This window comes from Cucurbita moschata, unplaced genomic scaffold (assembly GCF_002738365.1).
Source record: "Cucurbita moschata cultivar Rifu unplaced genomic scaffold, Cmos_1.0 Cmo_Scf00014, whole genome shotgun sequence".
NCBI lineage: Eukaryota > Viridiplantae > Streptophyta > Magnoliopsida > Cucurbitales > Cucurbitaceae > Cucurbita > Cucurbita moschata.
Window position 1 is genome coordinate 400530 of NW_019268530.1, and position 11447 is coordinate 411976.

Here is an 11447-nt window from a genome sequence, read left to right on the forward strand (position 1 = left end):
GGTTCTTTATATCGTAAAAAAAGACCACTAATAATAAAAAAAAGTAACATATTTTACATATTCAACCGATTCAACATAATTGATTTATAACATTCGAATAAATTAATTTCATTTGAATAATATTGATCGATGATTAGTTAGAAAGTAAAATAAACGTATAGTGGTTTACCTACCAGGTTTCGATTATACGAGTTAATTAATTTAATTCGTCAATTCTTAATTGAAGAATTTGATTATTAGTAAAATAATTGGAATATTATTTCTATGGTTGTTTTTCAAAATATAGTAAAATTACAAAGGGGTTGACTTTTTCAACATCTATTACTCTATTTTTGTTGACCATTAAAAGCCACGTTGGCAACAGGTTTAGCCTTCCTCGGAAGGAATGATCCTGCCATACACACAATCAAATATTATCTTTAGTTTTATTAAACTCAATAAAAATTAATTTTAAGTTTTTGTTGAATTATAAAATATAAATTTGAATAAGTATATAAATAAGAATGAAAATGATATTATAAGGATATTAAAATTCTATATAAAGAAAAACGGCAATATCTATATATATATATATATATATACACAAGTTGCGTAGTTGAGTCTCCCTCGTTTCCAAAATTTTTAATAGTCATGACACTGTTCACGACCCAACAAAGAGAGCTCTCAGTTGACAAATTCATCTCAGCAAAGCCCATAAATTGTTCGACGAAATGCCTTACTCTCTACTCATCCAAACCCAATGGGCAGATTCTTCAACGCCTTCTTTCATGCCTTCCTCGCCACTTCTTTTGTTCTGTATCTGGTTCATGCCCAAACCCAACAAGGTCTGTATTTTCCTTACTCCCTCTATAAGGTGGGATCTGTGAGATCCCACCTTGCTAAGAGTATGTAAAACTCTCTCTAAGATACGCGTTTTAAAAACATTTAATTAGCGGTGGAACTTAACGTGTCTTTTTATTGTACTGTTTTTCAGGCTTCATCAGTATTGATTGTGGGTCTAATTCTAGTTATACTGAACCAACTACGGGTATAGATTATGTCTCTGATTCTAACTACGTGGAAACTGGGTTGGTATCTAGCATATCATCTGATTATACACTGGATACTCTTCTGCAACAACTATGGAATCTTAGAAGCTTTCCTGAAGGAATAAGGAACTGCTATACCATTCCAGTGAAGCCTGGCACCAAGTATTTGATTCGTTCCAGTTTCTTGTATGCTAATTATGATGCCAAAAATAGCACCCCTACATTTGATATGTATTTTGGACCCAACTTTTGGACAACGGTAACACTACCAAAGGTACAGACTATTATAGATGTGGAGATCATTCACATCACAACGTCAAATCAAGTTCAGGTTTGCCTTGTCAACACAGGGTATGGAGTACCCTTCATTTCAGCCATAGAGTTAAGGCCATTGCCAAATACCAGTTACGTTACTCTGAGTGGATCATTGACAGCCTTCTTACGCTTGGACGTTGGTGCTCCAAACGACACTTTCATTCGGTCGGTGATATCATTTCTCTAACAAAGCATAGAGTTTATCATTCATCATGGCTCATTTTTTCTAATGAAGTTTATGTTTATGGAGTTTTAGATTTCCAGATGATGTATACGATCGTGTTTGGAGTCCACTAACTCCAATGGTCAAATGGACTCCCATAAGTACTACACTTTTGAAATCGATTGACAACGAAGATGTTCTTGGTTTTAAAGCACCAGCTGAAGTGTTAAGTACGGCCTCCACAGTAATAAATGCAAGTGCACCAGTGGAATTTTCTTGGGGCGATATTGATATCACAACCCAGTACTATGTATACATGTACTTTGCTGAACTTCAAGAGCTCAAAGCCAATCAGTCTAGATCATTCAATATCTATGTGAATGACAAGCTTTGGATAAACGAGAGGATTTCCCCTGTTTATCTATCAGAATTGGTAGCTCATAGCATAACTCCCTTTACTAACAATGATACATATGACTGTAAATTGATCATGTCCGAAGGGTCAACTCTTCCGCCCATCCTGAACGCAATTGAGATATACAAAGTGATGAACTTCACACAACTCACAACAGAACAAGATGATGGTAACATTTATGACCATTGATCTTTCTGCATCTTATCTTTTTTTTTATCTCTAAATATTCACTACCCCTTTAATTTCTTCTTTGAAGTTGATGCCATTGAATCCATTAAGAATACTTACGGGGTCACAAAAGACTGGCAAGGGGATCCATGTGCCCCCAAAATGTTTGCTTGGCAGGGTGTCAACTGTAGCTATGGTGCCCCAAATCCTCCAAATCCTCCAACAATCACAGGGCTGTGAGTATCTTTGCATTTATTTTGCTATCACTTTCTTGGAATGGTTCCTTTTATATGGAAGTTAGCCTGATAGTCCAATTCTTCACAGAGATTTATCGTCGAGTGGATTGACTGGACAAATTTCAGCCAACATATCAAAGCTAGCAAAGCTAGTGGTTTTGTAAGTGCCCTTTATTGTACCTCTTCTGAAATTCTCTTTCGCCATGTTTTACAGTCTTAAAACTAACCAAATCTAGCAAAATATTTTTTTTTCCATAATTATGCATCAATTATCATCTTGAGGGGTCAATGACTCGACCTCCCACCCCTCAAGAGATTGATAAATTAGTTTATCTTCCTCAGGGATTTGTCAAATAATAGCTTAAGTGGACCGGTGCCTGATTTTCTTGTTGGAATGTCATCGTTGACTGTTATGTAAGTTTACTTTAAATCCCATATAAAAGATCAATATTTTGTAGAAGATTTATGTTGATCACGTTCTATTTACTATTGTTACAGAAACTTATCCGGAAACAACCTATCAGGACTGATTCCTGCTGCACTTATTGACAGAAAGAACAAAGGCTCTCTTAAATTAAGGTTTCCTTTTGATTTTCTTTAAGCCTTGTAACTGCTTATTAAATTCCTTAATTCGTCCTTCCAAGCCTTTTTACTAATTTATTAATATTAATGATGAATATTACTTTTCGTAAGTGTGGAGGGAAACCCGAATCTGCATGAGACAACAAGTGAAAAGAAGAAGAATAACATAGTAGTTCCTATAGTTGCAGCAATTGGTGGCGCTATCATCATTATAATATTGATTTTAGCTTATGTTTACTTCATTCGACGGAAAAGAAGTTCTAAAGGTAAGCCAATGAGTTTCTGGTTAACTCTTTCTTTATATCATACTTTCTGTAGCATCTCTGTACTTAACTTCTAAGTGTGCTATAGGTCCAGCCAATGAGTTTCTGGTTAACTCTTTCTTTATATCATACTTTCTGTAGCATCTCTGTACTTAACTTCTAAGTGTGCTATAGGTCCAGCCAATGAGTTTCTGGTTAACTCTTTCTTTATATCATACTTTCTGTAGCATCTCTGTACTTAACTTCTAAGTGTGCTATAGGTCCAGCCAATGAGTTTCTGGTTAACTCTTTCTTTATATCATACTTTCTGTAGCATCTCTGTACTTAACTTCTAAGTGTGCTATAGGTCCAGCCAATGAGTTTCTGGTTAACTCTTTCTTTATATCATACTTTCTGTAGCATCTCTGTACTTAACTTCTAAGTGTGCTATAGGTCCAGCCAATGAGTTTCTGGTTAACTCTTTCTTTATATCATACTTTCTGTAGCATCTCTGTACTTAACTTCTAAGTGTGCTATAGGTCCAGCCAATGAGTTTCTGGTTAACTCTTTCTTTATATCATACTTTCTGTAGCATCTCTGTACTTAACTTCTAAGTGTGCTATAGGTCCAGCCAATGAGTTTCTGGTTAACTCTTTCTTTATATCATACTTTCTGTAGCATCTCTGTACTTAACTTCTAAGTGTGCTATAGGTCCAGCCAATGAGTTTCTGGTTAACTCTTTCTTTATATCATACTTTCTGTAGCATCTCTGTACTTAACTTCTAAGTGTGCTATAGGTCCAGCCAATGAGTTTCTGGTTAACTCTTTCTTTATATCATACTTTCTGTAGCATCTCTGTACTTAACTTCTAAGTGTGCTATAGGTCCAGCCAATGAGTTTCTGGTTAACTCTTTCTTTATATCATACTTTCTGTAGCATCTCTGTACTTAACTTCTAAGTGTGCTATAGGTCCAGCCAATGAGTTTCTGGTTAACTCTTTCTTTATATCATACTTTCTGTAGCATCTCTGTACTTAACTTCTAAGTGTGCTATAGGTCCAGCCAATGAGTTTCTGGTTAACTCTTTCTTTATATCATACTTTCTGTAGCATCTCTGTACTTAACTTCTAAGTGTGCTATAGGTCCAGCCAATGAGTTTCTGGTTAACTCTTTCTTTATATCATACTTTCTGTAGCATCTCTGTACTTAACTTCTAAGTGTGCTATAGGTCCAGCCAATGAGTTTCTGGTTAACTCTTTCTTTATATCATACTTTCTGTAGCATCTCTGTACTTAACTTCTAAGTGTGCTATAGGTCCAGCCAATGAGTTTCTGGTTAACTCTTTCTTTATATCATACTTTCTGTAGCATCTCTGTACTTAACTTCTAAGTGTGCTATAGGTCCAGCCAATGAGTTTCTGGTTAACTCTTTCTTTATATCATACTTTCTGTAGCATCTCTGTACTTAACTTCTAAGTGTGCTATAGGTCCAGCCAATGAGTTTCTGGTTAACTCTTTCTTTATATCATACTTTCTGTAGCATCTCTGTACTTAACTTCTAAGTGTGCTATAGGTCCAGCCAATGAGTTTCTGGTTAACTCTTTCTTTATATCATACTTTCTGTAGCATCTCTGTACTTAACTTCTAAGTGTGCTATAGGTCCAGCCAATGAGTTTCTGGTTAACTCTTTCTTTATATCATACTTTCTGTAGCATCTCTGTACTTAACTTCTAAGTGTGCTATAGGTCCAGCCAATGAGTTTCTGGTTAACTCTTTCTTTATATCATACTTTCTGTAGCATCTCTGTACTTAACTTCTAAGTGTGCTATAGGTCCAGCCAATGAGTTTCTGGTTAACTCTTTCTTTATATCATACTTTCTGTAGCATCTCTGTACTTAACTTCTAAGTGTGCTATAGGTCCAGCCAATGAGTTTCTGGTTAACTCTTTCTTTATATCATACTTTCTGTAGCATCTCTGTACTTAACTTCTAAGTGTGCTATAGGTCCAGCCAATGAGTTTCTGGTTAACTCTTTCTTTATATCATACTTTCTGTAGCATCTCTGTACTTAACTTCTAAGTGTGCTATAGGTCCAGCCAATGAGTTTCTGGTTAACTCTTTCTTTATATCATACTTTCTGTAGCATCTCTGTACTTAACTTCTAAGTGTGCTATAGGTCCAGCCAATGAGTTTCTGGTTAACTCTTTCTTTATATCATACTTTCTGTAGCATCTCTGTACTTAACTTCTAAGTGTGCTATAGGTCCAGCCAATGAGTTTCTGGTTAACTCTTTCTTTATATCATACTTTCTGTAGCATCTCTGTACTTAACTTCTAAGTGTGCTATAGGTCCAGCCAATGAGTTTCTGGTTAACTCTTTCTTTATATCATACTTTCTGTAGCATCTCTGTACTTAACTTCTAAGTGTGCTATAGGTCCAGCCAATGAGTTTCTGGTTAACTCTTTCTTTATATCATACTTTCTGTAGCATCTCTGTACTTAACTTCTAAGTGTGCTATAGGTCCAGCCAATGAGTTTCTGGTTAACTCTTTCTTTATATCATACTTTCTGTAGCATCTCTGTACTTAACTTCTAAGTGTGCTATAGGTCCAACCATCGCGGACCCCCATTCACCAGTAAATTCTGAAGTTGAGCTTCATCCACATGAGCCATTACGGACACCAAATCGCCAACTTTCCTACTCAGACATCTTAAAAATGACCAATAATTTCAGTAGACTATTGGGTGAAGGTGGGTTTGGAAAGGTTTATTATGGTGTCATGGGTAACACTGAAGTGGCAGTAAAGATGCTATCTCCAAAATCAACTCAAGGGTATCAAGAATTTCAAGCAGAGGTATTGACCCAATTGTTATAGCACCATTAACTTTATTTCTATGCTTATTTAGACTACTTATAAGAATGTTAACTCATCACAGGTCGATCTTCTTTTGAGAGTTCATCACAGAAACTTAACTAGCCTGGTTGGATATTGTAATGAAGGGGAGGCAAGAATGGGACTTGTCTATGAATACATGGGCAAAGGAAATCTAGGATCAGTGCTTTCTGGTAGGAACCGGATTGAGATCAATAGTTAGAACACCACTACTTCTACCAATATTCTTTTAATAAGCTTCATGCAGGTGGAAGAGGAAAAGTTTTAAGATGGGAAGAAAGACTTAAAATAGCATTGGATTCAGCACAAGGTAGACACCTAATTAAATGACAGGCAAAGCTTTGCTATAGTTGAAATATTATATCCATTTTAACCCTACGAGTCTACATTTATGCAGGATTGGAATATTTACATGATGGTTGTAGGCCTCCAATTATTCACAGGGACATCAAAACAAGTAACATTTTATTGAATGAGTATTTACAAGCAAAACTTGCTGACTTTGGCCTATCAAGAGCATTTCCTAATGAAGGAGGTGCCACTCATGTGACGACCAGAGTGGTTGGAACTCCTGGTTACCTTGATCCAGAGTATGTCCTTTCTACTATCATTTCACGTGTCAAACATATGAAAAAACTCACTTAAAATAATAGTTTTTAAAAACACTTTCATTTTTTTTTTTCCTTTTAGGTATTACACATCGTACAAATTGACAGAGAAAAGCGATGTTTATAGCTTTGGAATTGTTATTCTGGAACTCATCACAGGAAGACCTGTACTAGTGAAAACTAGTGAGAAAAGTCACATTATTCAGTGGGTTGATTCCAACATTAACCAAGGCGACATCTACTCTATAATTGATCCCAACATAAAAGACGATTGCAATACTAACTCCGTGTGGAAAGCAGTAGACATAGGAATGTCTTGCACAGCTCATAATCCAATAAATAGGTTGACAATGAGCCAGGTTGTAAGCGAGCTTAAAGAATGTCTAAACCTTGAGTTAAATCAGAGAGGTCAGCAAATTGACTCTATTACGACAATCTCCTCGACCTTCCATTTCGAGATGGGCCCTATGGCAAGATAGTTTATTTTGTATTAGAAAAACATTCAAATGTTTGTCTTTTATTATTATTATTAGAAATAATTCAACCTGATGTACAAATTTAAAAGTAAATTGCATATATATATACACACATATTAAGATGAAAAATGATGGCTACAGATTTGAGCCTCAGAATCAGAATGAGCGGCGGCATTCCATTGTTGTGGGCAATGAAGATTTAGATGATCCACAGCTACCATAATCTAAGGTTGCACAATCCATCCACTCCCAGTATCATAAAAGATAATTGAATTTGGATTAAGAACTCCAAAATATTTGGAATTATCTTATTTCGTGTAAGTTCTTCACATTGGAAAAGACGATTTATTCTCTTATTATAAACTAGTATGGGAACATACATTAGTTCATGAAAGACCGTCAAGAACATAGACTATTTTATTACAGCACAAGAGCCATGGAACAAGTCGAAGTTCGTGGGGGCAGATGATCCCATCTGACCTTATTTTCCATCTCGACATCTCAACAAATTTGGCTGGTTTAATAATACCAAGCTCAACGTATAGAATAATTGAGTTCATCTCTAGGACGTAGTACAGTTGTAAGTAAATTAGAGTACAAGCGTGGGGATAACTTCTTCTTCTCTTCTGTAGAACTGCTTACACATTGAGTTGTGGATTCTTACCATTCTCCTCCTCGCCACCCATATGTTTAGGGTGCAAGAAACTTGGCTGGTTGGTTGAAGACAGCAGCCTTGCCCACATCCTGTCGGTAATCACTACTTTGTTCTGTCTTTCAATGATCCGCTGCAAATATCATAAACTGGGCTGCTTAGTTTGCTCTATGTTCTGCTACTGACTCTTTTTTATGTAACTATAGCAGAAGTAAAGTAAAGTATATGATATTGGCCTCACATTAAATGGTATGTAAGCATGTCTCCCGTTTACAGGCCCTACTGTGAATCCTGTGTATCCCGCCATTGCACCGTGAATCGCACTATGAGCAAGCAGGGTGCAGAATATGTTATCTGATGCAATGCTGGGAACTGCACGAATCATGTAAGTAGGATCTATGTATTTGAGATTTATTGTAATCTTCTTCTTTTTTTTGAAGTAGTCCTGGATCAACAAAAACTCTTTGTTAATCTCTATCTAAATCAATTGAGTATTTGGTAGAGTTAAAGAGGAGGACGAACTTTGATTTGTTGGGATATCCATAACCCAACATCCTGGTGTAGCTTATTTCCTGAAGCATCTTGTTCATCTAGTTTATGCATGCTTTTCAAAATAAGTTCTTGTCCTGCCCCTTCAGCTATCACTATAACCATGTGTCCTTGTTCTTCTATACAATGCTCAATATATTCGAAGAGGCCTCCCTCTCCTTCAAGATAAAAGGGTGACTCTGGTATCAAGCAGCAATCAACATCTCTGCTTGCGAGAGTTGCATACATTGCAATAAACCCTTTGACAAAGAAGGGAATGGTTAAGAATACACATTTTGGTCACGATTTCACACCCCAACTAGTGATGAAATGATTGAAGCTTACCACTGTTGCGACCCATCAACTTGACCAAACCTATGCAATTATCATTACTTTCTGATTCAACATGAGCAGCACTAATGGCACGTTGAGCTTCTTCAACGGCAGTGTCAAAACCAAATGACTTGTCAATGACCTGAAATAAGATAGGATATGGACTTGCATCAATGTTCATGAGTGATCAACAAACAAGTTTACTGTATTATTACTGGAATGTCGTTATCGATGGTCTTTGGAATTCCAGCTACTGCAACTTTGAGGCCACGCCTCTTAATTTCCTGCATGAATGAGAAACATAAGTTTATGACATCCAATACAATACAAAATCTAACTGTAACAACCCAAATCCACCGCTATCAGATATTGTCTGTTTTAAGCTTTCCCTTTCGGACTTTCCCTCAAGGTTTTTAAAACGCGTCTGCTAGAGAGAGGTTTCCACACCCTTATAAAGAGTGTTTCGTTTTCCTCCCCAACCAACGTGCGATATCACACTAACCCACCTGCAATTAGCCAAACCAATGTGGATTACCTCAAAAATAGCAGCAGCTCCTTTCTGAGTTCCATCCCCTCCAAGAATATAGACCTGATTGATGCCTCTATGTTGAATGCTGTCAACAATCTTGGTGGTATTGTGGCCACCTCTTGAGGTCCCAAGGATGGTGCCTCCACGTTTATGGATGTTGTTCACCATTTTTGGTGTTAAAGGAATTGTATTCCTAGCGTAGAAGCCTTTGTATCCTCCCTATATGTTATTAGGTGAAACAACTGGGCGTTTTAGTGATGACATCAAATGGTGATTAAGGAAAGTTCAAAGCGCCTATAATCACCTCAATTCCAACAACTGTGCGGACGCCATACATGTGGTACAATCCACATACTATTTCCCTAATCACTGTATTAAGACCCGGACACAAACCACCACAAGTTACAATGCACGCATGAACTTCATCGGATTCAAAAAACACCTGAAAAGTGTTGAACTTTGATTACGACGATGACAGAGAGATTGTAGGGGGGGAAATGAAGATGAAGAAACATCTGTTTAACCTTTTGTCGAGGTCCAGCTCGTCGAAAATGTGTCCCTCTAGGACTATTGTTCTGAACAACAACCTGTTTTGAACAAAATCTTAGAACAGATTGATCTCAAACTGTGAAGTTAGAAATGGGTCGCTTACATTTTGAGCAACAGCATCATCCACGTTAACAAAATATTGCCTGATGAACACAAAATTCTGGTTAGTTTATGGATGGATGGATAGAGAAAAACTGTGTAACAGACTACAGTGAAGGAACATACTTGACTGCAGAATAGGCAGGATTATCTTGTAAAGGATTTGGATACCCCTGTAAACAAGCAGATAAAATTACAAGTGGGATGGAAGGGAAAAACGACAAAAACATAGAATCAAAGTGGATTTTACAGCATGGATGAAGGATTAAGACATGTCTGAAATTTTGGAAGAAACAAACAGAGAAGAGAGAGGGTTACCGGAAGGTCAGGGAGATAATCAGTCAAGTGAGGGACATCTTCAAGAACATAATGAAAGCCGTTACCGAGGGAATCTCCATTAACGCCATTACAAGCCATCAGAGATGATCCACTGTTGTGAAAGCGGTGATGCAGCAGAAGTCAAAGGAAAGTAGGAGAAGAGAAGTTAGAAACGGAAACTGGAGAAGGTCAAAGAAGAAGGAAGAAGGGGAGGCATATATTTAAAGCAGAGGACGGTGGTGGGGCAGGCTGATCGGCGGCGACGTCAGATGGTGGCGACTTGCTGAATTTGAAAATGGGTATAAAAGTTCATGGCGTCTGGTGGATTGTAGAAGAAGTAAAAAAAAAAAAAAAGGGAAGAATCAGAGAGGGATTGAAATGGAATATTCTTGAATCGTCCATGGTTCTTATTATTATTGGTGCGAACTGTGATGTTCTACCTACGACTCACGGACTACAACAGAATCTGAATCCATCTGTAATGGGTAAATTTTGTAACGTAATTCATGATGTAATTCAATTGTTTCGTAGAAAAAGGAAAGTTCAATTAGAAGGAGATGGAGAAAGAAGGGTTGACTTTTACTTCTAATAGTTGACCATTTGAAATATATGGGTAACTTTAATGGATTGGCCAATTATATTGTAACATATGGTCTTAATCCATTGGAGATTTTGGACCTTTTTTTTCTGTTCTTTTCATTTTATATTATGTTTTTGTTTCAAAAGAGTATAATTTAATGGACATGGTATGAAGCAGTGACACCAAAGGGCATGCTTGTCTTGGTCTGATCATGTTTCATGTCTGTTGAAGGAATGACACTTGCAATGGCCCCCTTGTTTTGTTCTAATTTATTTATTTTATTAAGTATGAAATTAAAGCATTTCTAGATTTAAATTTATTAAAAGAATTGGAAATTTATGAAGGCTAAGCGATTTAATTAAATTAATAAGAAACTAAGACGAAATAGAGAAGGTAAAAAAAAAAAAAAAGATTAGTATATACTAATCTTCTTCTACCGCACCCATTGTAGCCACCGTTTGGGCTTTTCTCTGCAAAACGAAACTCGAGCGGAAAGAAGAAAGATTCTCTAGGGTTCACTGCGACTGAGCTCCACCATGCACAGAATCGCCGGTTCACGACTCAGGTTGCTCAAGGTCAGTCAGTTCGTCCTATAATTTCCCTTTGGAAGAAATTTTTACCAACTGTGAGACAGGAAATTAATGTGTTTTATGAATCTCTTTTGATGATTGAAGATGGGGTGCGTTAAAGATCTGTTTTTTTGTCTTTTTTTTTTTTTTTTTTTTTTTATGTGGGA

The 11447-nt window shown here is 36.8% G+C and overlaps 3 protein-coding genes across 3 annotated transcripts in view; 2 read left to right on the forward strand and 1 right to left on the reverse strand.

Moving 5' to 3' along the window:
• The first annotated feature begins 640 nt into the window (after positions 1-640).
• Positions 641-7274, forward strand: LOC111452814 (LRR receptor-like serine/threonine-protein kinase IOS1). The gene is made up of 13 exons (XM_023093716.1): positions 641-824; positions 974-1508; positions 1600-2090; positions 2178-2325; positions 2414-2485; positions 2668-2739; positions 2824-2904; positions 3019-3173; positions 5753-6000; positions 6083-6212; positions 6287-6349; positions 6437-6629; positions 6730-7274. The coding sequence occupies exons 1-13, from the start codon at positions 740-742 to the stop codon at positions 7124-7126; spliced, it is 2670 nt and encodes an 889-aa protein (XP_022949484.1). The 5' UTR covers positions 641-739; the 3' UTR covers positions 7127-7274.
• A 230-nt stretch (positions 7275-7504) lies between these two features.
• Positions 7505-10592, reverse strand: LOC111452403 (ATP-dependent 6-phosphofructokinase 3-like). The gene is made up of 11 exons (XM_023093104.1): positions 10132-10592; positions 9940-9986; positions 9818-9857; positions 9690-9752; positions 9470-9607; positions 9172-9384; positions 8852-8920; positions 8649-8778; positions 8298-8563; positions 8017-8220; positions 7505-7908 (listed from the first exon to the last, which is right to left on the reverse strand). The coding sequence occupies exons 1-11, from the start codon at positions 10228-10230 to the stop codon at positions 7762-7764; spliced, it is 1416 nt and encodes a 471-aa protein (XP_022948872.1). The 5' UTR covers positions 10231-10592; the 3' UTR covers positions 7505-7761.
• Positions 10593-11139: 547 nt separating this feature from the next.
• Positions 11140-11447, forward strand: part of LOC111452402 (mitochondrial-processing peptidase subunit alpha-like) — a 4374-nt gene continuing 4066 nt past the window's right edge. Inside the window, exon 1 of the mRNA XM_023093103.1 lies at positions 11140-11286. Coding sequence (XP_022948871.1) covers positions 11248-11286 — 39 coding nt within the window. The 5' untranslated portion in view covers positions 11140-11247. The remainder of the gene's footprint in view (positions 11287-11447) is intronic.

Excerpts from the sequence above, each read along its gene's own strand:
- LOC111452814 (XM_023093716.1), top strand. The coding sequence starts at position 740 with ATGGGCAGATTCTTCAACGCCTTCTTTCATGCCTTCCTCGCCACTTCT. Across the intron at positions 825-973 it reads TCATGCCCAAACCCAACAAG|GCTTCATCAGTATTGATTGT; the intron begins GTCTGTATTTTC and ends ACTGTTTTTCAG. Across the intron at positions 2,326-2,413 it reads CCTCCAACAATCACAGGGCT|AGATTTATCGTCGAGTGGAT; the intron begins GTGAGTATCTTT and ends AATTCTTCACAG.
- LOC111452403 (XM_023093104.1), bottom strand. The coding sequence starts at position 10,230 with ATGGCTTGTAATGGCGTTAATGGAGATTCCCTCGGTAACGGCTTTCAT. Across the intron at positions 9,753-9,817 it reads ATGATGCTGTTGCTCAAAAT|GTTGTTGTTCAGAACAATAG; the intron begins GTAAGCGACCCA and ends TGTTCAAAACAG. Across the intron at positions 8,221-8,297 it reads GGATATCCCAACAAATCAAA|GACTACTTCAAAAAAAAGAA; the intron begins GTTCGTCCTCCT and ends TTGTTGATCCAG.